Source organism: Xenopus laevis, chromosome 7L (assembly GCF_017654675.1).
Source record: "Xenopus laevis strain J_2021 chromosome 7L, Xenopus_laevis_v10.1, whole genome shotgun sequence".
Lineage (NCBI taxonomy): Eukaryota > Metazoa > Chordata > Amphibia > Anura > Pipidae > Xenopus > Xenopus laevis.
The window spans coordinates 82,742,027-82,767,990 of record NC_054383.1 but is presented as its reverse complement, the minus strand read 5'-3'; the positions used below and the strand labels follow the sequence as shown (position 1 = coordinate 82,767,990).

At 41.1% G+C, this 25,964-nt stretch overlaps 1 protein-coding gene across 4 annotated transcripts in view; it reads left to right on the top strand.

Moving 5' to 3' along the window:
• Window positions 1-25,964, top strand: part of LOC108696457 (histone-lysine N-methyltransferase 2A) — a 120,231-nt gene that overhangs the window by 10,383 nt on the left and 83,884 nt on the right. For 3 of the 4 annotated variants that reach the window (XM_018225851.2, XM_018225849.2, XM_018225850.2), the window contains exons 2-3: window positions 18,719-18,788; window positions 20,007-22,621. In XM_018225851.2, coding sequence (XP_018081340.1) covers window positions 18,719-18,788; window positions 20,007-22,621 — 2,685 coding nt within the window. Of the gene's footprint in view, window positions 1-1,204; window positions 1,365-18,718; window positions 18,789-20,006; window positions 22,622-25,964 lie in introns of all 4 variants that reach the window. The other variant, XM_018225852.2, reaches the window with a different exon arrangement.

The window sequence follows — 25,964 nt, the reverse complement described above, 5'->3', positions numbered from 1 at the left end:
GCAAAGGCATGAACTTATTGATACTCTAGGTTCTCAATAATAGTGACAATTAAAATATGTCTACTATTAGAATTGGGTGATATTGAACTGGTATGATTATTTAGTAATCTTGTCAAACAAGCTGATCCTTCCATGAATTGTCATCTTGTATCTCAATAGCAGACTATCTGAACGAAAATATCATCTGTGAGCCGATGCAGCTGTTGTCCCAACTGCCCGATTTTCATTCAGTATGGCAGGCCCAACTCAGAGCCTCGTTGCACTGGCAGATACGCGGCTGACTGGGTCTGAATGAGTAGAATCGGCGGGTTACATCTGCCCATGTTTTGCCACCTTTAGGCTAGAAATGTTACACCTGTCTCGAGTTTTTGTACAAGACCAAATTTACCATAGTTTAACATTAAAGGGATACTGTCATGGGAAAAAAAACTTTTTTTCAAAATGAATCAGTTAATAGTGCTGCTCCAGTAGAATTCTGCATTGAAATCCATTTCTCAAAAGAGCAAACAGATTTTTTTATATTCAATTTTGAAATCTGACATGGGGCTAGACATTTTGTCGATTTCCCAGCTGCCCCAAGTCATGTGACGTGTGCCTGCACTTCAGGAGAGAAATGCTTTCTGGCAGGCTGCTGTTTTTCCTTCTCAATGTATCTGAATGTGTCTCAGTGGGACATGGGTTTTTACTATTGAGTGTTGTTCTTAGATCTACCAGGCAGCTGTTATCTTGTGTTAGGGAGCTGTTATCTGGTTACCTTCCCATTGTTCTTTTGTTTGGCTGCTGGGGGGAAAAAGGGAGGGGGGATGATATCACTCTAACTTGCAGTACAGCAGTAAAGAGTGATTGAAGTTTATCAGAGCACAAGTCACATGACTTGGGGCAGCTGGGAAATTGACAATATGTCTAGCCCCATGTCAGATTTCAAAATTGAATATAAAAAAATATGTTTGCTCTTTTGAGAAATGGATTTCAATGCAGAATTCTGCTGGAGCAGCTCTATTAACGGATTCATTTTGAAAAAAATGTTTTTTCCCATGACAGTATCCCTTTAAAACTCTGCAATCCAAACATGTTGCCAATATGCGCCTATTTTGTTTTCAGTTGATTAACTTTTTGGCCAATTGGCAGTTACTTTAGCTTAGGTACAGAATTTCAATGTACAGTACATTATATTTACAATTTAACTTAAGGTGCCCGTTTGCAGGGGAAGTACCCCGTTTCAGAGCTGCTGTCCCTGTGCAAATTGTCCCCGTTGGCTGTCCCCGTGTAGAAAAAATGGATGGAGGAAAGGAATGCAGCAAGACAGCAGCAGCACCGCTCACAAATCTGGCTTCCATGAAGTGCAGGGATCAAAGTATAGCCAGGTCAGTCAGACCCTGCCCCAGAGTAAAGTCAATCTGCTTGACCTTGCCATTCTGGACTGATTTTTCCCTCCACATAGTCCACATTTACAGTGTTGCATTGTGTACATAAAGAAAGTTTTCACATATTGTCACCTATGCTGTAACTTGTAAGTGTCTCTTATCATTCAAAATAATTTACTTAGTACTGTCTTGGAGCATTATACATAAAATTACCACTCTGCCATCCTACTATATGAGTTCTGGGAGTATTTATACATGAAATAATCTCTGTGCCAACCTACTATGAACTCGGTGATATTTATTCATGGAATTTCCTCCGTGCCGATTTGCTATGAATTCTGGGGGTATTTATACATGAAATAATCTCTGTGCCAATTTACTATGAATTCTGGGGGTATTTATACATGAAATAATCTCAGTGCCATCCTACTATGAATTCTGGGGATATTTTTACTTGAATAATCTCTGTGCCAACCTACTATGAGTTCTGGTGTATTATACACAGAATTGCCACTGCGTTCCTTTATATACTCACAGAGATTGTATTTGTAAAATAGGGAGTGGTTTGTGGGGGGGGTGTCTTGCACAGTGGGCGTGGCCTATAAATTTTGCCGCGGCGCACATAGTGCGTCGACATTTTCTGCCCTGTCCCTGGATTTCACTCTGATAATCTGGTCATCTTAATTTAACTGTGATTAGTTAATTCAGATTTACATTACATAGGAGCATAGAATTCCACATCATGATTGATTATTTCTCCTGCTCACTTTCTGACCCCTGAAAGCAGCCCAGAGCATACTGAGCATGTGCTGTATCACTAATAATCCAAAAAGTCATAACTTTAAAGGAATAGTAATACCAAAAATAGAATGTGTTTTGAAGTAATTAAATGCAGGATGCCTGTGCACATTTTGTAGGGTTAAGATTCGTTTTGGCTGAATCCTGCTGAAAAAGGATCTGATTCGGCTGAATCGGTGCATTATGATTACTAACTTTATGTTCTTGGTGTTACTGCTCCTTTAAACTCTTTAAAACTGTGGACGTGACCATTAGTCTTTATAATCATGTAATTAGGTTGGGTTTAAATTTGGGATATGGGCAATTTTTTTTGTGGAAGATTTGGTGTTTTGCATACCATTCTCTTAGTTGGCGAGCATCTTTTTAGCACAGTTTTACATAATAATCGCTATAGCACAGTGCTGCTCTGTTTTTTCAATTGTGGCATTTTGGTCATACTCTGGTATGCTCCTGACTTCTCAACACTTCCTGCATCTGGTAATTTCGGAGCAGTGTATGGCTTTTATGTCTATTATTGACCTATTAAAGGAGAAACAAACCCCCAAATGAATGAAAACCCTTACCCCCTACCTTCCATGATCCTTCCTCCCTGCCCCCACACACACACACAGGTGTTAATACCTGTAAATGCCCCAAAGTCTTTAATTACCCCTCGATGCAGAGTCAGCGCAGCGGAGCTCACGTGGGGCCATCTTCACTGCTTGGGGAGTCTTCAGTTAGCGGCACATTTGTAGTTGTAACAATATTCTGGTCCCGAACAACTGCGCATTCTCTGAAAGCCACGGAAATTGCTGAAGGAACCCGAAGATTACCGAAACACAGGAAGATGGTGCCTGTGAGCTCTGCTGCGCTGACTTGGCATTGAGGTGTAATTAAAGATTTAGCGATATTAACGCCTGTGCGGGGATGGAGACAGGGAGGGGGGACTATGGAGGGTAGGGATTTTCATTTAGGGGTTTGCTTCTCCATTTAGGGTTTACAGTTCAATACATTTGTCTGCATCAGAATACTGCGGTTGGTCATTCTAACTTTGCAAGAAATCTGCTGAAGCTTTCTAATGCCTAAATGTTTTAGATGCTTGTCCTACTGTATGTCAAGATGCTTCAATAAATATCAAAAAAGGTAATTGGCTTGGGCACAGTAGTGCAACTACGCTATGGTCTCTTCTTCCGTTGAAGACTTTCCAAATATGAGAAAATGGAACAATGGTCAACTAATTTAACATACAAATCTTTCCACTATTTTACATTTCCCAAGGGACTGCATGGATGCGGCGTGAATCTCGCAAAGCCGTTAAATTTGGGGAAAAAACACAGCTTGCTTGAATGGGATAGCGACAAAATGGTGTCAGTTCTGGGAATCTGTGAAATTGGTGGCTCTGTGGTAATTGCTTACACCATCTTTGGTGGCTCGAAAAATCTAAACTATACTATTATGTGATATGTTTTTTAGTTAAAAGTTCAGATTTTTAATTTTTTTTATATTGGCTCATCTGAATGAGTTTACCCATCGGATAATTCAAAGCATTTAATGAACCACCACCCTGACTCGCCTACCCACCTTCCCGGTTCATAAAGCACAGTTACCGGGCTGTATGTAACTTAACATGTTGTGACTTTTTATCTGATTGACAACATTCACAGATCTGAACTGATATTCTGTACCTTCTACATTACTACTACTGTTTGGTTTAAAATACAAATGGCAAATGCCAACCAACCAGGCTAATGCCCATTTAGTATCACATTTATTCAAAAGGATACCATTTGCCTGCAAGCAAAATGCACCATGTGCCATTGTGTTTAAGCATATTTTGGTAGATTTAGATGAGGACAACATTAGTCCAACATATTGTAAGGACTGACTTTATACCGTACTTGCAAAATATAATAGTGCAGTTATTCTCAAACTGTGAGACTAGTCTCACTTAATGCTGAATGCTGAAAACTTAAGCTGCCCAAGATGGTATTGGAATTTTGGCTTAATGGCTGACATAGAAAGTGTTTTCCTGTACAGGTATGGGATCCCTATCCTAAACCTGTTATCTAGTAAGAAACGAATTAAAGGAAGGCCATCTGTCATAGATTTCATTTTAAGCAAATAATTCTATTTTTTCTAAGCATGATTTACCTATTTCCCTTGTATTTGATCCTAACTAAGCTGCATACATGGGGGGGGGGGGGTGCTAAAAGTTTGGAAAAAAGTTTGTGTCCTTTGACACATCTCTGTGGTTTTATTACTTGAAATTAGGTGTACAGTAGGTACCCTTTTGCCTTATTTGAGGGTTTTATGTCTTGCGTGTCATAATAAATAATTGAATTTTCAGCTTTTGTTAATATTGCATTATTTTTTAATAATAAAAGTTGACAAACAATATATAAGTGGGAGGCAGATTATTTTTAGGAAAAAAATAAATGTTAACACATTTTTATTACCAGTATTGCCTTAAGTGAGCACAACTTACAAGGGTAATTTTGCCTTTACCTGGGATCAACTTAAGTGATTATGTTTAGTCGTAATTAATGAGGTGTTCCCGGTAGGATTTCCCATAAGGTTTCTTGAATGTACAAGAGATAAATGAGACCCACGAGAACAATGAACAAAAGATTTATGGGATCTTACTGCTATAAATGTACATATCAGCAGAGGGATATAAATAATTTCTAGGGCATGACATATATTATGGGACACCGTGAAAATAATTATCAAGCACTGAAGAAAATATAGTGGCACAAAGATAAAGGGCAGGATGGGCCTTATTACAGCCAGGTAGAAAGTTATTTGGAGTTACCAGCCTTGGGAATTATGGCAGTAATTGACCACTCCCTGCATATAACACCTATTAGAGCTATACATACTGTATATTTGCGTGTTCTTCTCAGTAGTATGTAGGCAAGATTGACGTTAAATAAAAAGATCCAAGCCTGTATAAATTTTTTTAAAAAGAGATATCTGCTATGTACCATGACTGGGTACAGTTGTGAAGAATATAATTAAGGATGGAAATGTACCTTGGGATTTAATTCCGCTTTAATCTGAAAGTGTGTAAATCTTTACTGGAATATTGCAAAGTTTGTTTGGGGCAGAGAAGCCAACCACAAATAAATTGGAGCTGATGACATCAGTCACCATAACATTTGATTGCTGTAGCTTTGCTCTTCAGATGTTTCAAAGTTAAATAGAATTTGCTTAATTTGCATCTTATTGAATCATACCTCCCAACTGTCCCATTTTTAAAGGGACAGTCCCTCTATTGATAACTCAACCTGTAGTCCCTCATTTGTACTGGAAAGTCCCGTTTTGTTTCAGCACTGAACAGTCAGAAAAGGAAACAAAGTTTCTAACTTAATTGGCTTTTGGCAGAGAGCCTAGAACAGCCACAACAGAAGATAAGATACATTTGTAACAATTCAAATGTATCTAGATAAATAATCTAGATAAGCAAGTAGTAATTGTAACAACATAAGATAACAGGTAAAGTCCTGCGCGGGTCAATTTTTTTGAGCCCGTATTCGACCCGGACACGCAACCTGCATTCTTACCCGCTTGGAACCCCTTACTCGACCCGCAAGTACCTTATCCGCAACCCGCGACCCACTGACCATTAAGAATCAGGAAGTACTGTCGCAAACCGGACGTGACATCGGAAGTAGGCATGGTCTGAAAAAAGGAGTAAAAATCGCTATCGAGAAGACCTGCGGCCCGACCCGCATCTATACCCACACCCGGAACTTCAACCAGCAGGGTACCGCAGGTTTTTGTGGCTAACCCGCGGGTACGGACCCGCTGCAGTACTCTGTGAACTTAACTTTGTGAACTGTTAATTTATTTGCACAATTCTAAAGTATACACATGTATATATCCAATTTCTGCCAATATATTTCACATTTCAAATGTTTACATATTTATTGTGTATTCTAAATGCCTTTTTGTGATAAGTACTAGCTGGAGCCACGTCATCTTGTCTCACTGTGTATTTGTATACTGCTGAGATGACAATAAAGTTTAGTTTGACTTTGACTTTGACTAATAACAGGTGCCTTGGGAAAAGTTAGACTCACAGCTTAAAGGGCAATTCACCTTCATTACCAAAACTGTAATAACTGGAAAAAACCCAGAAATATGTTAATTTTATAACCTGCAAAATGTTGTAAAATGAACATGGTAATTAGGGGGTGTGTCCACAAAAATGGGTGTGGTCAAAAATTGCCACACTAATTGCGGCAACTTTTTTTTTTTTGTGCCTCTTTATTTCCAAAATGTTGGGAGGTATGTTGAATATCTACAGAGTGTGCGGCCGTCAGTAAATCTCATTTGACCAAGAGATCTGAAGGCTGAAAAGTATTACCAGTTTACCCTTTGCCAGCTACCATTTCCATCCTCAGGTTTATTGTCCGTAAAACCTACACAATCTGCGAATTAAGCAGTAACGCAAACACATAGGGAAGCAGTCCAGAGCTTTATTTCTTGATTTTCCCAGGCAAGCAGCACTTTTTATCAGGTGTGGGTGGCATTTCTGTCCCAAAGAGTAGTTCTGTCAGACTTAATCCATGCTGTGGCCCCATAACCTAATTGAAGACTTCTTTGGGGGGGGGGGGGGGTTGGCATTCATGGACCTGTAAACACACACACACACACACACACACACACACTCTCTGTAATATGTGAATAGCATCTTTAAAATCAGAGTGGCGGGTATTTAAAAGTTAATAGTAACTCTGCAGCATCCATTTAATCACTTAGGCTTCCTTCTCCTCTAACCCACCTGGCCTCTCCATTGGAAATTTTCTACTGACTGAGCACGCTCAGTTCTTCTCAACTCAGATAACTAAACACAGACAGTGATTTTGACATTATGCACTGCAGGTATCCCTTAAAGCAGTGCTGTCCAACTTCTGTGGTACCGAGGGCCATTTTACTGGCCTATGTGGTCCACTCCCCCTTTTAACCACACCCACTGTAAACCACACCCATATTACCACAAGATCATATCCACATTAACGGCGGTAGCACACCAAAAATCCAATTTGTTGGTGCTCACTGCAGGGAAATCCCTCATCACTCATATGTGAAAAATGTAAGTTATGTTAAAAACATACCCTTAAATCCATATGCCGCCTCCTCCCCTGTGGATAATACAACAACCCCCTAACACATGATTAACACCTTAGGGGCCCTTAACAAGAATTTCCAAATGTTAAACCCCAAGAACAAACCCCTAACAGGCTTACATCCCACAGGTAGCATAGGGCAAGCAGAGAATGGCACACACAAGCAGCACTGGGCAAGCAGAGAATGGTGCTCAAAGGAATTAGATACTCGAGATTACACCTTGCTAATTTATTCCCTTAGGGAAATTGAGGTCTGAAGATTTCAGATAGAATTAAATAAATTTAAAAGAGAAAAAAAACCCTCTTCCACCAAAAGCTAAAAATCCCACAGTGTTAATCCAAAATGACACTGCATAAGGTTAGTTAATTACCACTCCAAGTTTCACCTTAGTACTGGAGTTTACCAACTATTAGATTAAAGTGCTTGTGCAGTTAATAAATAAATAAGTGAGACACAATTGATAGTACCTAAACTATATACCGTACAAGTGCTGGTATAATAGTTTATGAAAATATTTACTTTATGCAGAATTTTTTTTTTTTACATGAACAACGCCATGAAACACATGGCATAATTTATACAGCATTAAAAAATAGTATACAATATCAACCACCCATAGATTATATATGGCAAACAAGATATCAACAAGGAGCGGATACAAATTATACCATGTGTTTCATGGCGTTGTTCATGTAAAAAAAAAAAGTTCTGTATAAAGTAAATATTTTTTTGAAACCACTCTTATCTTCTAAGTTGTGTTTGTTGTGAGTGTGCGAACATACGGATAAAGTATATTGTTATAGGTTACCTTAAGTAGGGGTAACATTTGGTTCTGCACCTCTGATCATTTTCTGAAAGATTTGGTGTACCCTCCATTCACTATTTCTATTATAGTTTTATGAGCAAATGATTACCATGTTAACTCAATTGTTGATTTTTAAAGTGCAAATTCATTAATTTTCATTGAATTAATTAATTTCTTATTACTAAATATCAGTTATTAAAGTGCAGTGCTAACAGATGAATTGTACCCATATATTGGTAATTCATGAAATAATAAAAAGCAATGTGACCAAATTAATGTTTGAGGATAAATTCATTCAAATGGACTCCGTTCAAATCTAAAATAGTGGGAAATGGGGAAAAAAGAGAAGGTGGAGTTGTCCCAAAAACTTCTGCCTATATTGTTACTAATCTTGGGACACCACAAAGAGGGAATAAGGCAGGGTAACCAAGACTGTGGTCTCAAATTTAACTTGCCCAAACTTTTTAAAGAGCTATCTTAGCCTCAAAAATCACAAATCATTGGTCCCTTCGGAATCCCAGTGCGGGACTGCAATAGAAGAGAGAAAAGGAGATTGAACCAAATACCAATTCGAACTAGAGCCAGGCCTTGAGAAAGCCATTTAGCGAAACGTGCATTGGCGGAATTGCTGTGAAAACTTGTTTTTATAATTTTATTTTCAAAGCCTTTATTTAAACAACGGAATTGGTCGGGCAGGAATTAATGCTAAAGGCTGTTATACACGGACTAGCTGGATTCCCTCTCCAACTGATCAGCCCTCAGGCTGAATAGATGGAGAGTGTATGAGGAGCCATACATAATATGGCTGCCTTTGTACTGTTCCTCTTCCTTACCAGTCAATGCACTCTATTCTGGTTAACACAATGCATTGGCAGATATCAAATCCTCAAACTGACCAATATCTTGTGCAAGGATATCGGTTGGAATCGGTGGGGCCCCATACATGTGCACACAGTAAGTTGTATGATTTTATCTGTGCATGTGTGACCAGCTTTAGGGCAGTGGCATGTGTTGTGCATCTGGCAGTATCAACATTTGCGCTCAAAGTGCCTGAACCGCATCCATAGACAAGCATTGAAATTGCTTGGAAGTACTTGTCAGGTAATTGTTGCTCTTGAAATTGAAAAAAGTGTCCGCCTGGCACACAAGGACAGTTAGGGCAATGACACATGGAGTGTTTTGTTGCTTGCAAATAAATCATGGCTACCATCTGTGACAAAACGTGGCTTGTTTCTTCCAACTGGCTAAAATGCAAAACGCCAGAGGGGAAACATTCCTGACCAAACTTGCCCAAAGCTTTCTTTCAAGGAAACTGCAACCTAGCTTGGGAAGTAACAGCATTGCCTATGTTTCCCAACAGGTTATTTGCAGTTTAGACAGACGGAAACAAGGGAAGGTTTGTCATCGGGGTAACTAACATTTTATTGCATCCGACAAGACTTCCCATGTGCCATTGCCCTTGAGAGAGGAAATCTCCCACATGTCTGATCATATTATATTCATTGCATCATAGAGCTACTCGGCTAGACTTGTGGAAAAGGACATACACTTTGTGGCTCATTTATAAACAGTGGGCAAATTTGCACCTGGCCAGTAACCCATGGCAACCAATCAGATGATTGCTTTCAGTGCTCAACCTGCAGCTGTTTGAAAAAAGCTAATCACTGATTGGTTGCTATGGGTTACTGCCCAGGTGCAAATTTGCCCACTGTTTATAAATGAGCACCTTTTGGATTTTAGGGCAAGGCCAGACGTGGCGTTTTTACTTTGCGTTTGTAATAAAGCTCTGTCGGTCGTAAATACGAATAAACTGCACTGAAACTAATGGAAAATACACTATGGCAATTCTCACAGGGCACTTGCAAACTGAAATACGCCACAGGGCGCCAGTATTGGCGTTTTTTTTTTTTTATAACATTGGTTTTTATTAGAAAATTTTCATCACCATCATGTCAAGCAGATAAGATATGAAGATAGCAATTACAGTAGCAAAGTTTGCAGTGATACAGCGTATAAAATGAGTACAGTCAGGCGATCCACAAAATAATAATAGGCACATGGTAAGTCGGCTATACAATGTACACCAGAAGAGCTAGGCAGTGATGATAAATCAGTGAACTGAATCAAACCATAAAAGTATCAAAAGGGAAAAGAAATAACTTCCTGTACATGAGCAAATGGAGCGTCCGTGGAAATTGAGTAGGAATAATAGTGCAATTGGGAAATTAGCACCCTAGTGCTCGGGTGTTAGTATGCAGTTGTCCGGGAGTAATGTACTGAGGTCAGGCCCCAATTTTCTGATTACCCTATGCATGGTGAGAGAAAGCAAGCGGGGTTATAATGACAACGTAGCATGGTTAAGGCCATGGGGAAAGTTATACCGAACCCAAGGGTCCCACACCACCTGAAATCGTTTCTGTTTGTTGTGTAGTATGCTAGTCAGTTTTTCCATTATAAAGGTAGCGTTAATTCGAGCCTTCAGTTCCCCAAATTTTAAGGAAGTAGAGAGCCAGGACTTTGCTATAATCTGTTTCGCAGCTGTAAAGATATGCGTTATCAACATATGTGCCGGCGCTGGTATGTCCTTAATAGTGCAATTGAGAAGCGCTTGTGCCGGGTGTTTGGGTAGATTGATATCTAAGACTGAGTAGACTAACTGGTATATTCTACGCCAAAATCTCTGTGCTTGCGGGCAGGACCACCAGATGTGACTCATCGTGCCCTGGTCCCGGCAACCCCGAAAGCAGCAAGGGTTGGCCGTGGGGTCCCATTTCGCTTTGCGGGCAGGCACCATGTACCATCTGCTCAGTACCTTATACGAGGTTTCCTTAGCAGGTATGTTAATGGAACAGTGGTTGGACCGTTCTATTGCCTGTATCCAGTCCGCTTCCTCCAAATCAAGTTGCATTTCTTGGGTCCAGTCTATAATATATTTAAGTCCCATTAGCGGAGCAGTGTTTGTCAAATAATTATACAATGGACCTATGAGCCTTCGAGACGTAGGGTATTTTAAGCAGTAAATTTCGTAAATGGTGAAGGGTTGCTGAGAGTAGTTATTACAAATAGACTTGGAGTAGTGCTGAAGTTGGTAGAAACGGAAGGTTTCGGAGTCAGGAGCTTGAAACTTATCCCGGAACGAGGGCCAATCCTTGACAACGTCTCGGGGTAAATGAAACAATTTAGTAATGCCTTTGTCAATCCACCATTGAAATGGTGAAGAGTGTAATCCTGGTGGGAAGTCAGGGTTATTGAAGAGTGGTGAGGCAGGGTTACAGGAAGAGATGACGGAGTGTTGTCGCCTAATTTTGTCCCAGGTCAGCAATGCAAATTGTATCACCGGATTAGAAAGTGGGGGGCGAGAACTTTTTGTAATCCATAGTAGATGTTGCAAGTCCAAAGACGGGCAATGCGACCTTTCAATATCCACCCAAGCAGGAGGGTTGGTGGTTACATGCCATTTAACAAGTTGTGCCAGTACAGCCGCATGAAAGTAGTTTAAGTACTTTGGGACACCCAGGCCTCCCTGGTTGCGGTGGCGAAATACTATAGACTGAGCAATCCGTGGCCTTATACTCCCCCACAGAAACTTCTGGCTGGCTCGTTGCAACTGGGTAAGCAACCCTATGGGTGGGGTGGCTGGTAAAACTTGGAACAGATATAGAATGCGAGGCAAAACGGACATTTTAAGTGCCGAAACCCTACCGAGCCATGAGATATTATACTTCCCCCAATTTTCAAGGTCTTTGAGAAGAGATTTAATGAGCTGCGGATAGTTAGAGGAAGCTAACGTGGAATACTCCGATGTAATTTTGACTCCCAGATAGTCCATACAACTTGCCTTCCAAGTGAAGTCAAAATTCAATTGTAACAGTTTTTGAAGCGGGCGTGGTAATTTAAGTCCCATCGCTATTGTTTTGGTGGGGTTGATAGTAAGGCCAGAGACGCAACCAAAGAGGTGCAAGATACGGTACAAGTTGGGCAAGGATGTCATCGGCTTAGTGATAGTGAGTAGGATATCATCGGCATATTGACAGCATATATAATCCTCCTTAGCAAGCGTCAAACCAAAAATATCAGGGCATTGCCTAATCGCCTGACTGAGGGGCTCCATGCATAGGGCAAACAGAATAGGGGAGAGGGGACAGCCCTGCCTCGTTCCCCGTTGGATGAAAATCGGATCAGAAGTGAAATTCATATACTTAACTTTAGCAGTTGGATTCCGATACATTGCAAAAATATGATTTAGGAAGCTCACAGGAAAATTGTAATGAATCAGTGTTTCACGTAAATACACCCAGGATATAGAATCAAATGCTTTTTCAAGGTCCAAGGAGAGGAGCACCATCTGAGTGCCCCCCTCCTTGGCCCCATGTAACAAATTCACCACCCTTCTTACGTTATCACTAGCTTGTCGGTTTGGCATGAAGCCTACTTGGTCTTTGTGAATAATGTCAGTGATGAAGGTATTCAATCGGGAGGTATAAATCTTGGCCAGAATTTTCAAGTCTAAGTTGAGCAGGGATATGGGTCTGTAATTTTCAGCTTTCGTGGGATCTTTAGATGGCTTGGGTATAGCGGAAATATATGCACTTAACGTCTCCGGGCAGAAACGATCAAGAGTGCCAATATCTGCATATAAACGGCATAAATGAGGGGCTAAGAATTTTGCAAAGGTCTTATAATAGAGTGCACTGAGGCCATCAGGGCCCGGCGCCTTAGAGTTTTTAAGGCTCTTAATAGCCGAAGTAATTTCAGCAATGGATATGGGTTGTGCCAAAAATTCCTGTTGGACATCAGTTAGAGTAGGCAAGGACAAGTCTTGTAGATAGGCTTTACATTTAGCAGGAGATATAGCCTGTACTTGCTTATATAACTTTTGGTAGAAGGCCTGAAATCGCATTACTATATCCTGTGGATGGGCAGTGGGGATTCCCTGCAGATTAACAAGCTTTTGGATAGGTGTGAAGCCCGTTTTACCTTTCAATTTGTTGGCCAGAAGAGTGTCGGCTTTATTGCCTTTGTGATAAAATTTCTGTTTAGTCCACCTTAAATGCTTTTCAGCATCGTTCGTCAGGCACAAGTTCAATTCCGTCCGTTTTGTCCTAATTTTATGTGCCGTAATGGAGGAGGGAGACAGTAACTGGGAGTGCTCTAGCGAGCGCAATTCGTTAGTGAGATCGTCAATCAATTTGTGGCGCTGTTTTTTCCGTGAGCTTCCTAACTTTAGAAATATGCCTCTCATATATGCTTTATGTGCTTCCCATATTACCGACATTTTGACACCCTCAGTCATGTTAGTTGCAAAATAATAATAAAAGGAATAGCAAGCATGGATTCGTTCAGTCTCCACAGTCTCTGATTAGCTTGAACATATATACCCGTGATAGACAGTTTGACTGGGGAGTGGTCAGACCAAGAACAATATAACATGCTAGCGTGTGACACATTAAGAAGGAGTTGTTGGGAACAGAGGATATAGTCTATCCTGGAGTATGTTTTATTCGGGTGGGAGTAAAAGCTATATTCCCTCCTAAAGGGATGTCGGTCCCTCCATACGTCAGTGAGGCCATTATCCAATATATGAGTCCTGAGGGATTTAGCCGCAGGGTCTGAGGGTAATTTGGCAGGGTCATGTGGGTTATGCCTATCCAAAGTGGGCTGTAGCGCTGCATTAAAATCACCACCCACGATTACCTGTCCCCTGGCATGTATTGCCAGTGACAAAAAGAAACGCCTGTAAAATTGTGCTTGGTTGGTGTTTGGAGCATAAGCGGAAGCTAATGAAACAGGGGTGTCTTGAAGCTCACCAGTAATGATTACAAAACGGCCCTGCGGGTCTGCAATGTGTTTATTAAGGTGGAAACCAATACTTCTGTGTAAAAGGATCGCCACACCTGCTTGTTTGCGTTCCTGACTAGCCAAGTAATGCAATGGATAATTAGCATGAAAGTACTTAGGATAGGAGGCCTTACTGAAGTGAGTCTCTTGGAGGAATAAAATGTGGGCATTCAGTTTAATATAATATTTTAGGGCGAGGGCCCTCTTTACCGGGCTATTGAAGCCTTTGACATTATGGGATAGAATATTAAGTGCCATAACGATATTTGCGAACAACATAGATAGTCACCATAACAACCCAATAGAGAAACTCAGGTGCAATAGTAGGTACCACGGTAGATGCCATAAGAAGTGAAATCAAGTACAGGAGATAACAAATGAACAGTTCAAACATGTAAACAAATATAACTGTAGTGTCGCCCCAGAGGGCGAAAATGTCAATCGCAAATAGCAAGGCAATAGTGATTGTCAATGTAGCCGGTCGTGAACCCTCTCCGGATCATTCCCACTTACAAAAGTGGGGGAGAATGAAATAGCATGGGGTGCAATTTACTGATGTATAGTTACCAGTCAGAGGCAGGTGAGGGCGGTTTAGGCGAAAGTGAACTATCATCTGCAGCCCCCGGTCTCCTGGTTCCTTGGGCGCTTTGCCAATTCGGCGAGATCGGTAGTCGGGGGGACGCCGCCGTTGGGGTTGCCGGGGCTGGAGGACGTAATGGAGAGGTCGGGTCCGCCGAGGACTGTGCGGGCAGCAGACGAAGCTTTCGCATGGTGTCCATCCCAGCGTCCAGATCTTTGATACTGTGGTGTTGGTTTTGGTAGGAGAAGAGCAAACGGAACGGAAAACCCCAACGGTAGGCAATCTTCTTCTGATGAAGTGCTGTGGTGATCGGTTTCAGCAGTCGCCTCTTCTGGATTGTGGTGGAGGCAAGATCCGCAAAGATTTGGTACGCATGGTCCCCATAGCGCAGAGGTGAAGTCGTCCTCGCCGCCATCATGATCGCTTCTTTAGAGGCGTAAAAGTGCAAGCGAGCAATGATGTCTCTTGGAGGCCCCCCGGGTTTCAGCGGGCCTAGTGCACGGTGGACTCTGTCCAGTTCCAAGCGCTGCTCAGGTATATCCGGGACCAGGGTGGCCAGCAACTTCGGGATCTCTACATGGAGGTCTTTAACCACTTCTGGTAGGCCGCGGATCCTAATGTTATTTCGCCGCGAGCGATTTTCAAAGTCCTCCAGGCGGTCCTTGGTGGACTGATGATGGGACATCAAGGTATCAATTTGGATGTCGTGGTCATTGACCCGCCTGATCACCTCATCCAGCTTTTGTTCAACTTGGTCAGTCCGAGTGCCCAGGTCTCTAATTTCTCTCGTGAGCTGTTTGGTGATGGTGGTCGTGACCGTGGCTAGTTCCGTTTGTAGCAACGTCTTGAATCTAGCAAGGAGAGTGGCATCACTTAGTGGCATCGGGCTTTGAGGGGGGATCGAGTCCGGTTCAGAAATCAACGATCCCGGGCTATGCGGAGATAAGCCAGTTAGTTGCGACGCCATGTCAGGCTGTGCGGCCTCCATGGCGGCGGTGCGCACTTGTGCCTCGTGCGTGCAGAAACCCTTAATGGAGCCCTGGGTCGACTTCTTTTTCGACTTAGCAGATTTAGGCATGTCCAGGTTCTAGTCACACACACTTGAGACGGTAGTCGGCTCGTAAATCTGAAGCTTGCACCCTTATAATTCCAGAGAGGACCGGAGCAACTCTCAAGCGTGTCAGCTCAGCAGCGCATCACGTGACCAACCGTATTGGCGTTTTTTAGCAGAAACGCCAATACGTCAAACTACCAAATCAATACACTCTATGGGATCTGCAAGTTTGAATCCACACTTTTCTTAAATACACAGCGTATCTTAAATATGGCGTCCAAATTCTCTTGAGATAAATTACGCATATATGTTTTTATGGCCAGTGACGTAATTACGTTGCATGTTGCCAATTATTCCTGCTCCATTTTGCATGTAAATAGTTGTTCTATTTTTAAATAGCTTTTCTATTTCCAGCCAGTCGAATTATGGGGAATAGGAACAATGAGAAGTGCATGTTGGGAAAAGAAACCTACATGCTGAAAAACGCATGTTGCCGGTTTCAGTGGCGTATTTACGCCAGACGGAGCTTTTTTAAAAATGCAACATTTAGCCATGCCCTTAGAAGTGCTGAGAATCAGCCTGTCATCCATTTACTCCAGGGGTGTCCAACCTTTTGGCTTCCCTGGGCCACATTGGAAAAAGGAAAATTGTCTGGGGCCACACATGAAATACACAAACACTTTTGATTTGTAAAAGTAAAGAAAATACACAGAAAAGAACTACAATACCAGTTGGATAATCAGATGGAGCTATACACTGGAATATGGGACACCTGGATATTAAATAGACTTACCGGTATTATATTATTATTATATTTCCTCTGGAACTGAGCTTATCAAGCTGGGCCGCATTCATATCCATCCTGGGCTGCAGGTTGGAAACCACAGAGTTACACCAAAATCACATGCCTCCATTTGACTGTTCAATAGTATCTGAAACTACAAGGCGTTGTTACAAAGAACAAGACACTCACCTAGGGATGGTCAAAGGTGTAACATTTCACTCTGCCATCTGTCTTTCCCACACATGCCTCCTTTCTGACCATTGACATCTGGCAGCTGCTTTTCATTTGGTTAAATGTGAGATACGTTGTTGCATGGCACTCTGTAACTCTGCACTCTTTAAAGCAAGATTAGATAGGGGACACAGTCACTGTTGCTGTGAAACCACATCTATCATTCAAGAAAAACTATTGTCGGACAAAGGTCATTTTGTGTGCACTCAAAGTGCCTGAACCGCATCCATAGACATCCATTACTGGCATTATAGAAAGCACCTTGGTGATCAATATGCCCATTGGTGCTATTAAAGGAGAACGGAAGTGTTCAAATAATCCTAGCCCCCTTCCCCACGCAAACCACAGTGGACTCTCTTAACTGCATACTGTAGATTGCTGTACCTGGTTATAAAGACCATTTGACTGGGGCCATCTTGCTCAGCTTTGTGTCTTTTTCTTTTGCCAATGTCAAGTATGTACAGTTAAAGGCAAGTCCAAATACACTTCCACTGACTTTGCTTTGTGTACTCGATCTACTCTGTCTCAGAGAGGAGTACCTGAAACTGCAAGAGATGGTGATTGCTTGCACTGGTAGGCTACTCTGCATTTTTTTGTTACTAGGTATAGCAATTGGTGCAGTTATGTTATTGCTCTGTGGTGTGGTTTTGAGAGTTGGGAGGGGATGGGTTTGCAGGTGGTTAAGGCTTATACGCACCGATTTGTTCTGTACGGTAAGTGCATTCCCCGTTTGTGGCAAAACTACAGGGAAGCAGACCCTCTAGTTGTGGGGTGTGAAGGGGGGTAGTTTGTAGTGCGAGCCAGGACCTTCCAGAAATTTTTTTTGCAGGGAGGCGCAGCGCATTGTTGTTACACCACGATTCCCTGTATAGGTATAGTGAGCACAAACTCTGCTTATAGATAGGGTACAGTATCTATTCACTTTAAGCCATCCAGTTCCTATAGGTATGAGACCTGTTATACAGAATACTCAGGACCTCGGGTTTTCTAGATAAGGGATCTTTCCGTAATTTTAGATTTCCATGCTTTAAGTCTAGTAGACTTAAAGCATGGAGATCTAAAATTATCTTAAAGTTACACATTCAATTAACCCAATATTGTTGTTTTGCCTTCAGTAAGGATTAAAGGACATGTACCGTATATACTCGAGTATAAGCCAAGTTTTTCAGCATCCAAAATGTGCTGAAAAAGTCTACCTTGTCTTATACTCGGGTCAGCGGGCAGTAGCTGAGATTGCAGTCACTTTTAAACATTAAATTGGCACTAGCATGTCAGTAAAAACATGTAGTCATGTTAAAGGAACAGTAACACCAAACAATTTAAGTATTTTAAAGTAATGAAAATATCAGGTACTATTGCCCTGCACTGGTAAAACTGATCTGTTTGCTTCAGAAACACTACTATAGTTCATATAAACAAGCTGTTGCACAGAAACCAGTGCAACTAGCATCAGAATGTAATAATCTGCCCTGTAGCATCAGTTTATATTACAGACAAACTAAATTTTCTGCTTGATAATTTTCAACAACCCCTAAGCTTAGCTTCTCAACAGCTGCTTGTGAGAGCATATGAGTGTCGGAGACACTTTCCAAGATGGTGACCCCCTGTGACAGGTTTGAAATCCTGGATCATTGCTGCTATTGAGAAGCTGAAACTTTAGACTGATGCAGTAAGGTATTTTTCGCCATATTCATTTTTAGTTTAGTTCTTCCTTAAGGCCATAGATGTGTGACTGCAATGAGACAGCCCCTGAGAGTAGTAACTTTCATAGGACTTCTAGTTCATTATTTTCATCTTTATACATGTTATTGATTTGAGTAGGAAATAACAAGTATAGGATCTGTTTTCCGGGAACACTAATTAAGTGAAGGCCTTCTCTTATAGACTCCATTATAAAAATAAATACCCTTTTCTCTGTAATAATAAAACAGTAATTTGTACTTGATCGTAACTATAATATCAATTCATACTGGAGGCAAAATAGTACATTTGGGTTTATTGTTACATTGTTTTTTGGTAGAATTAGCGATATGGAGATCCAAATTACAGAAAGACCCCTTATTCAGAAAATTCCAGGTCCTGGATGAAATTGTGCTTAAATTATTATTCTGCCACTATATTTTACAAGCTAACTCAGTATATTTCTCTACAGGAGGAGCAGTTTCTAGGATTTGGCTCAGATGAGGAGATTAAAAGTCGCAGCCCTGCAAAATCACCCAAAGGTAACTGAACAGGGGTGGAATTGATCTGACATTATAGGTATATATATACTACTGAAAATATTATAGATGAATGCAGGTAACTAAAATGACAGGATTTATATATAGTATGCTCTGCGGATGCTTTGCAGATTTAAAAGAAATCCAAGGACGTCCCCCATAGGCTAAAACAGCAATTCAGCAGGTTTAAGGTGGCAAATAGTCAAATTGGAATTCTTAAAGGACCTTTACATGATAAATTTCAAAAATCGAATTTGAATTTGTTTACTCGAATTGAATTTTAACTATTCCCTAGTCTAATTTTACTTCGACCCTTGATAAATCTGCCCCTTAGTGTTAAAGGGGTGGTTCACCTTTAAGTTAACTTTTAGTATGTTGTAGAATGGCCAGTTCTAATCAACTTTTCAATTGGTCTTCATTGTTTACTTTATATAGTTTTTTTTTTTTTTTTTTTTTTAATGAATATGCCATTTTCTTCTGACTCTTTCCAACTTTCAAATGGAGGTCACTGATCCCATCTAAAAAACAAATGCTTTGTAAGACTACAAATGTATTTGCTACTTTTTTTTTTTTTTTACTCGTCTTTCTATTCAGGCCTCTCCTATTCAAATTCCAGCCTCTTATTCATCATACTAAAAGTGAACTTAAAGGTGAACATCCCCTTTAAGTTATCTTTTAGTATGTTATAGAATGTCCAATTCTAAGCAACTTTTTAATTGTCCTTCAAGTTTTTTCCTTCTTCAGACTGTTTGCAGCTGACCCCATCTAAAAACAAATGTTCTGCAAAACTGCAAATTTATATTTTATGTTTTAATATTTTTTATTACTCATTTTTATTCAGGGACTCTCCTATTCATATTCCAGTCTCTTATTCAAATCAGTGCATTGTTATTAGGGTAATTTGGACCCTAGCAACCATATTACTGGAATTGCAAACTGGAGAGCTGCTGAATAAAAAGCTAAATAACTTAAAAACCACAAACAGCAAAAATGAAAAACAATTGCAAATTGTGTCAGAACATTACTCTTTACATCATACTAAAAGTTAATTTAAAGGTGAACAACCCCTTTAAGGGATAGAAGCATTTACTCTGAAATACTTTGTTAATTGAATATTATATGGCATGCTTTATAGGATAAATTCCCTTCATCTGTATGAGTTAAAATATGTTTAGTTACTTTGTATCATGTAGTAAATTGCTCTTTACTCTTTTATCTCAGTTCAGACAACACAAAGAAAACCTCGTGGTAGACCCCGCAATAGTCTGTCTCGAAATTCTGATGCATCATCTAATCTTGCCGAAAACACCATATCAACCCCAAATAAACAGGAAACCAGACCTCCAGATAAAGTAAAAAGGGTGGAGAGTAAAACAGAAGAGAAAAAACGGGGAAGACCTCCAGCACATGGCAATGTTAAGTTTAAACTGCCACAGGAGAAAAGGGATGGCACTGAATCCATCAAAGCTACTTGTGAAGAAAAATCAAAAAGGAAAAAACCATCTGCCACATTCCAGCATGCTGCCAAAATCAAGAAGCTCAGAGCAGGCAAACTATCTCCTTTGAAGTCAAAGTTCAAGAGCAATAAATTAAAGTTGGGTACAAATGGAGGGGTCTCCATTGTCCGAAGACGTGGAAGACCACCATCTTCAGAAAGATTCAAGACTGACACACAAGGATCATTTGGAAAGCAGGTTCCTACAGAGAGAAATCAACGGGGTAATAAGGATGTTTCACCACAGCCTTCAAAAGAAGATACCAGAGTGTCGGTAAGGCAGAGCCCACGTAGAATGAAGCCTGTGAGGATAATTCCTTCCTCCAAGAGGACAGACACTGCCATTGCCAAGCAACTTTTGCAGAAGGCCAAAAAGGGGGCTCAAAAAAAAATGGAGTTAGAAGCAGCAAAACTTCAAGGCTGCAAAGGTAGGACACAGTTAAAGAACATCCGTCAGTTCATTATGCCTGTAGTTAGCACGGTCTCATCCCGTATAATCAAGACGCCAAGAAGGTTTATCGAGGATGAGGACTATGAACCTCCCATAAAGATCGCCCGTTTAGAATCGGCCCCCAATGGTAGCCGATTTAGCACTGCCTCATGTGGATCTAGTGAGAAGTCAAGTGCTGCATCTCAGCAGTCTTCACAGGCCACCTCAGATGACTCTCGCTCTAGTAGTCCTAGTGTAGACACCTCAACAGAGTCTCAAGCCTCAGAGGAGACGCCAGTTGTGTCTGAGCCACAAGGACGAGTTGCTGAGACCATTACATCAGTTCCAACCCAACAACAACCCCTAGAAAGCAATTGTGTAAGGAGCCGAAGGTTACCCGTTTGCAATAAGAACTTTAGTTCCAGGCCTGCTAAGAAGATCATTTTACGTCCATCTTTTCAGCAAACTGCCTCTGTTTCTCCACCTCCCCCGCTACTAAGTCCACCCACACCTCTACAGCCTTCTGCCAGCCTCCCTGATCACACACCTTGGTTAATGCCTGCTATTCCTGTGGCTACACCTTTTATCTCTGCCTCACGTATGCATGAGAAACGAAGGTCTATATTACGGGAACCAACTTTCCGCTGGACTTCCCTAAAACATTCCAGACTAGAGTCTCAGTACTTTTCTTCTGCTAAATACGCCAAAGAAGGGCTCATAAGGAAACCAATCTTTGACAATTTCAGACCACCTCCTCTAACTCCAGAGGATGTAGGATTAGCTACTGCATCAGGATTCCCTTCACATTCTGTTGTGGGACCCGGAAGACTTTTTTCCCATATCCATTCTTCAGGTGCTAGGTTTGATGTGCACAAAAGAAGCCCACTGCTTCGTGCACCCAGGTTCACTCCTAGTGAAGCACATTCTCGCATCTTTGAATCTGTCACCCTTCCACCATCTGCTGGTCGCTCCAGCGGGACAGCTTCCATGATGGGCATTTCTCGGAGAAGTAAAAGGAGGGTGTTCAATCCCATCCGCAGCTCTGAGCCTAAATCACCATCTCACTCCATGAGGACGCGAAGCAGGAGAGTAAGCAACAGCAGTTTGTCTGTGCTTACTTCACCCTCGTCCACGTCACTTACAGACATATCAGTTAGTCCCCTTGCCGCCAGTGCCTTAAACCCTAGTTTCCCTTTCTCTTCCTCTTCAGTGACTCCAGCATCTGTAGATATTGCAGAGAAAATTCAGAAACAGCGAAAACCAACCAGCACTCCTGCAGAACATTTCTCTTCTTCACCCAGTGGCTCTCCAGCCCTCTTCCCTTGGTTCCCTTCAAGTGTACAGATGGAGAGAGGAAAAAGTAAAAACAGGGGATCGGTGGAAGCTTCCAAAGAAAGGGAAGTTGAGAAAAACAGGGAGAAAGACCGTGAGAAAGAAAATTCCCGTGATTCTAGGAGGGATAAACGAAAAAAGACCTCTGACTCTGTGTGTAAAATAAGCAGCGAGAGAAATGATGAAGAAGGAATCATGACTGCAACCCAGATTAAAATGTCAGGAAGAAAGAAGCCTGCCACAGTGGAATCCAACATAGACATTTCCCCAGCCTCAGTCCATACTGATCAAATGCCTGCTAAAAACAAGATATCCAAAAAGGGCAGAGCTGTATCTGAAAAGCCCGAGCTGGAAATCTGTGCCAAATCTCCAACAGCAGAGACTCAAGCACAGCTCCCTGCCCAACCTGTGAGTAATCAAAAGCCGCCCTCTACATCTATTAGCTCTATGCTGGCTCAAGCAGACAAATTTCCTGTCTCTGACAAACATGTGGCTGCTCTTCTGAGAAAGGCAAAAGCCCAACTGTGTAAGATTGAGAAGAGCAAGTTCCTGAAACAAACAGATCAACCCAAGGCTCAGGTTTGTAACTCTTGTGCTTGTGTTTTCTTATAATACCATACTTTTTCCATGATTATCTCTAATCTTTTATCCAAATCTTCTTGTTCAAAGATGGTTGTTGGCCTAGGGCCAATTGATCAAATCGCCCAATATGGACCTGAATATAGATACTAAATTGGGCAATGATTAAATTAATGATTATCAAACAAGTCACAATAATCACGGCAAGCTTAAAGGAGAAGGAAAGGTATTCTTACTGGGTAATGCCAATATGTTGGCCATACCAAGTCTTAATTTGTTTACCTGAGACGTGGGGCTGGTGCTCCTGTTTGCAAAGCATTGCCTATGGCTGCTCTAGAAATGCAAACGTATAAATTACACACAGTATAGTGTTTTCAGGACTGTTAGCAGCAGACATGCATACAGCAAAACTGTTTACTTTCCTGTGGCTCCTAAATTCCAGCTTCTCACCATCGTATGATTGCATTTACAGGCACACTTCCACAGCTGCAGCTTCCACACTATAGAAAGCTATAAATGTAAATGAAATATGTTGCCTCATTGAAAATATTGAATGCTTATGAGGTCCAGATGTTTTTATATCAGTATGTTGGGCCAGCTATATTGTTTCTGCTTGGCCATTTAGTTTCCGCATGGACTTTGTATGAGCAGTTTTTTTTATTGCCTTTTTATATTGTTTAGAAATTCACAGCCTATTTTTAATATCTTAAATTTCCAGCATAATAAGCACCAATAAGTTATAACAATAATATATATATATATATATATATATATATATATATATATATATATATATATATATATTTTAGTTCCAATTTATGTAATAGGCACTACAGTTACTGCCCATCGAATAAGTTAGATGTGCTTTCCAGGGATTTAAACGAACAGTAACAACAAAAACTGAAAGTCTATCAAAGTTAATTAAAGGGTTTGTTCACCTTTTAGTATGATGTAGAGAGTGATATTCTGAGATATTTAGCAATTTGTTTTTATTATTGAAGGTTTTTGAGTTCTTTAGCTTTTTATTCAGTAGCTCTCCAGCTTGCAATTTCAGCAATCTGGTTGCTAGGGTCCAAATTACCCTAGCAACCATGCATGGATTTGAATAAGAGACTGAAATATGAATAGGAGAGGCCTGTATAGAAGGATCAGTAATACAAAGTAGCAATAACAATACATTTGTAGCCTTACAGACCATTTGCTTTTTAGAAGGAGACAGCGACACCCATTTGAAAGCTGCAAAGAATCAAAAGAAAAAGACAAAGGGGTATATTTATCAAAGAGTGAAGTTAATAGTGAAGTTCCCCATTCATTTCTATGGGATTTTTAAAGGCGTATTCATCAAAGGGCGAACTTTCACTTTCACCCATTGATACATACGTCTTTCAAAATCCCATAGAAATGAATCGAGAGCTGCGGAATTTCACTCTAGTGGCGGAACTTCACTCTTTGATAAATTTACCCCAAAGAACTATAAACACCAAAAAAAAAGTTGGTTAGAATTCGTCATTTTATAACATTATAAAAGTTACCTTAAAGGTGAACCACCTCTTTAAAATATAATGTATTGTTGCTCTGCACTGGTACAACTGATGTGTTTGCTTCAGAAAGACTACTATAGTTAATATAAACAATTTGCTGTGTAGTCATGGGGGCAGCCATTCAAGCTGGAATAAAGGCGAAAAGGCACAGGTTACATAGCAGATAACAAATAAAACATATTTGTATTGGACAGAGCTTATTTGTTGTCTGCTATGTAACTATTGCCTTTTCACCTTTTTTCTACTTGAAAGGCTGCCCCCATGGCTACACAGCAGCTTGTTTATATAAACTATAGTAGTCTTTCTGAAACAAACACACAGCCTTTACCAGTGCATGCTTACAGTATATTATATGTTAATTACTTTAAAATGCTTTAATTAGTTGGTGTTGGTTACTGTTCCTTTTGGGCAGAGACACACGTGGAGATTCGGGGAGACTAGTCACCCGACGACAAATAGCCTCTTCTTCTACTAATGCCTTCCCGCCGGCTAGAATGAAAATCGCCGGCGGGGTGGTACTTGGAGCACTTTATTTTCCGTAGTCGTCTGAAGTTTCCTCGTGAGGCAACTTCGGGCGACTTTGGAAAACAAAGCACTCCAAGTGCCATCCCACCGGCGATTTTCATTCTAGCTGGCAGGAAGGCAGTTCAGGGAGATTAGTCGACCGAAGAAGAAGCGATTTGTCGTCGGGCAACTAAATGTCCCCGAATCTCCAGGTGTGTCTCAACCCTTAAACTTGCCCCACATGGGCAGTTTTAGTCTGCGCTCTTTGAACAATCCTATTGTCTTAACAAACGTTTTACCCATCCACAGTAAATGATATGTGAAGAGACTTTGGTCTGATCTTTGTCACGTAGGCTGCAAAATTTATCATAAATTAACCAATCGCTGGCTGTCCCTTTGTTTACTTTTGCAAAAGGCATGCACAGTAAACAATCTTTCAATGATGATTATCTTGCTGCACCATTCACTGACCGATTTCATTGTTTCACAATGAAAATGTGGTTGGAATAATAGTTTACATCAGCGCTGTTCAACTTCTGTGGTAAGAAATTTTAATGGCCTACGTGGTAGAGGGCCGATAATTGAAGTCAGTGTTGACCACTCCCTCTTTTAAACCACACCCACTGTAAACCACACCCATGTTTAACACAATTACTTTTAAGATCATATCCATATTAACTGTGTTAGCAAACCAAAAAACCAAATGGTTGGTGCTCACTGCAGGGATATCACACACATGTGAAAATGTAAGCAACCCCCCAACACATGATTAAACACCTTAGGGGCCCCTAACAACAATTTCCAAATGCTAACAAACCCCCAGAACTCACCCCTACCAGGCTTAAACCCCACAGGTAGTGTAGGGCAAGTAGAGAATGGCACGCCCTGGCAGCACTGGACAAGCAGAGTATGGCACACACAAGCAACACTGGGCAAGCAGAGTATGGCACACAAAGGGAGCATAGGGCAGGCAGAGTATGGCACACACAGGGCGCATAGGGCAGGCAGAGTATGGCACACACGGGCATAGGGCAGGCTGTGTGGCACACAGGGGGCATAGGGCAGGCAGAGTATGGCACACACAGGGAGCATGGGGAAGGCAGAACAGAGCAGAAGACAAGGAAACTTATCAGGACCACTCTAAGACGTACTACATTCAGTGACACAGTGCTGGTGCCCCTCCAGCAGTTTGTATGAATGTGAACAATGTGGGCAGTTTCAGTCTGGGTCTTTCTGTTTCTCAGGTGTAAACAGTACAGGGCTTTAGTGTGTGACCAATAGAGGTGTCATAGAGGTGT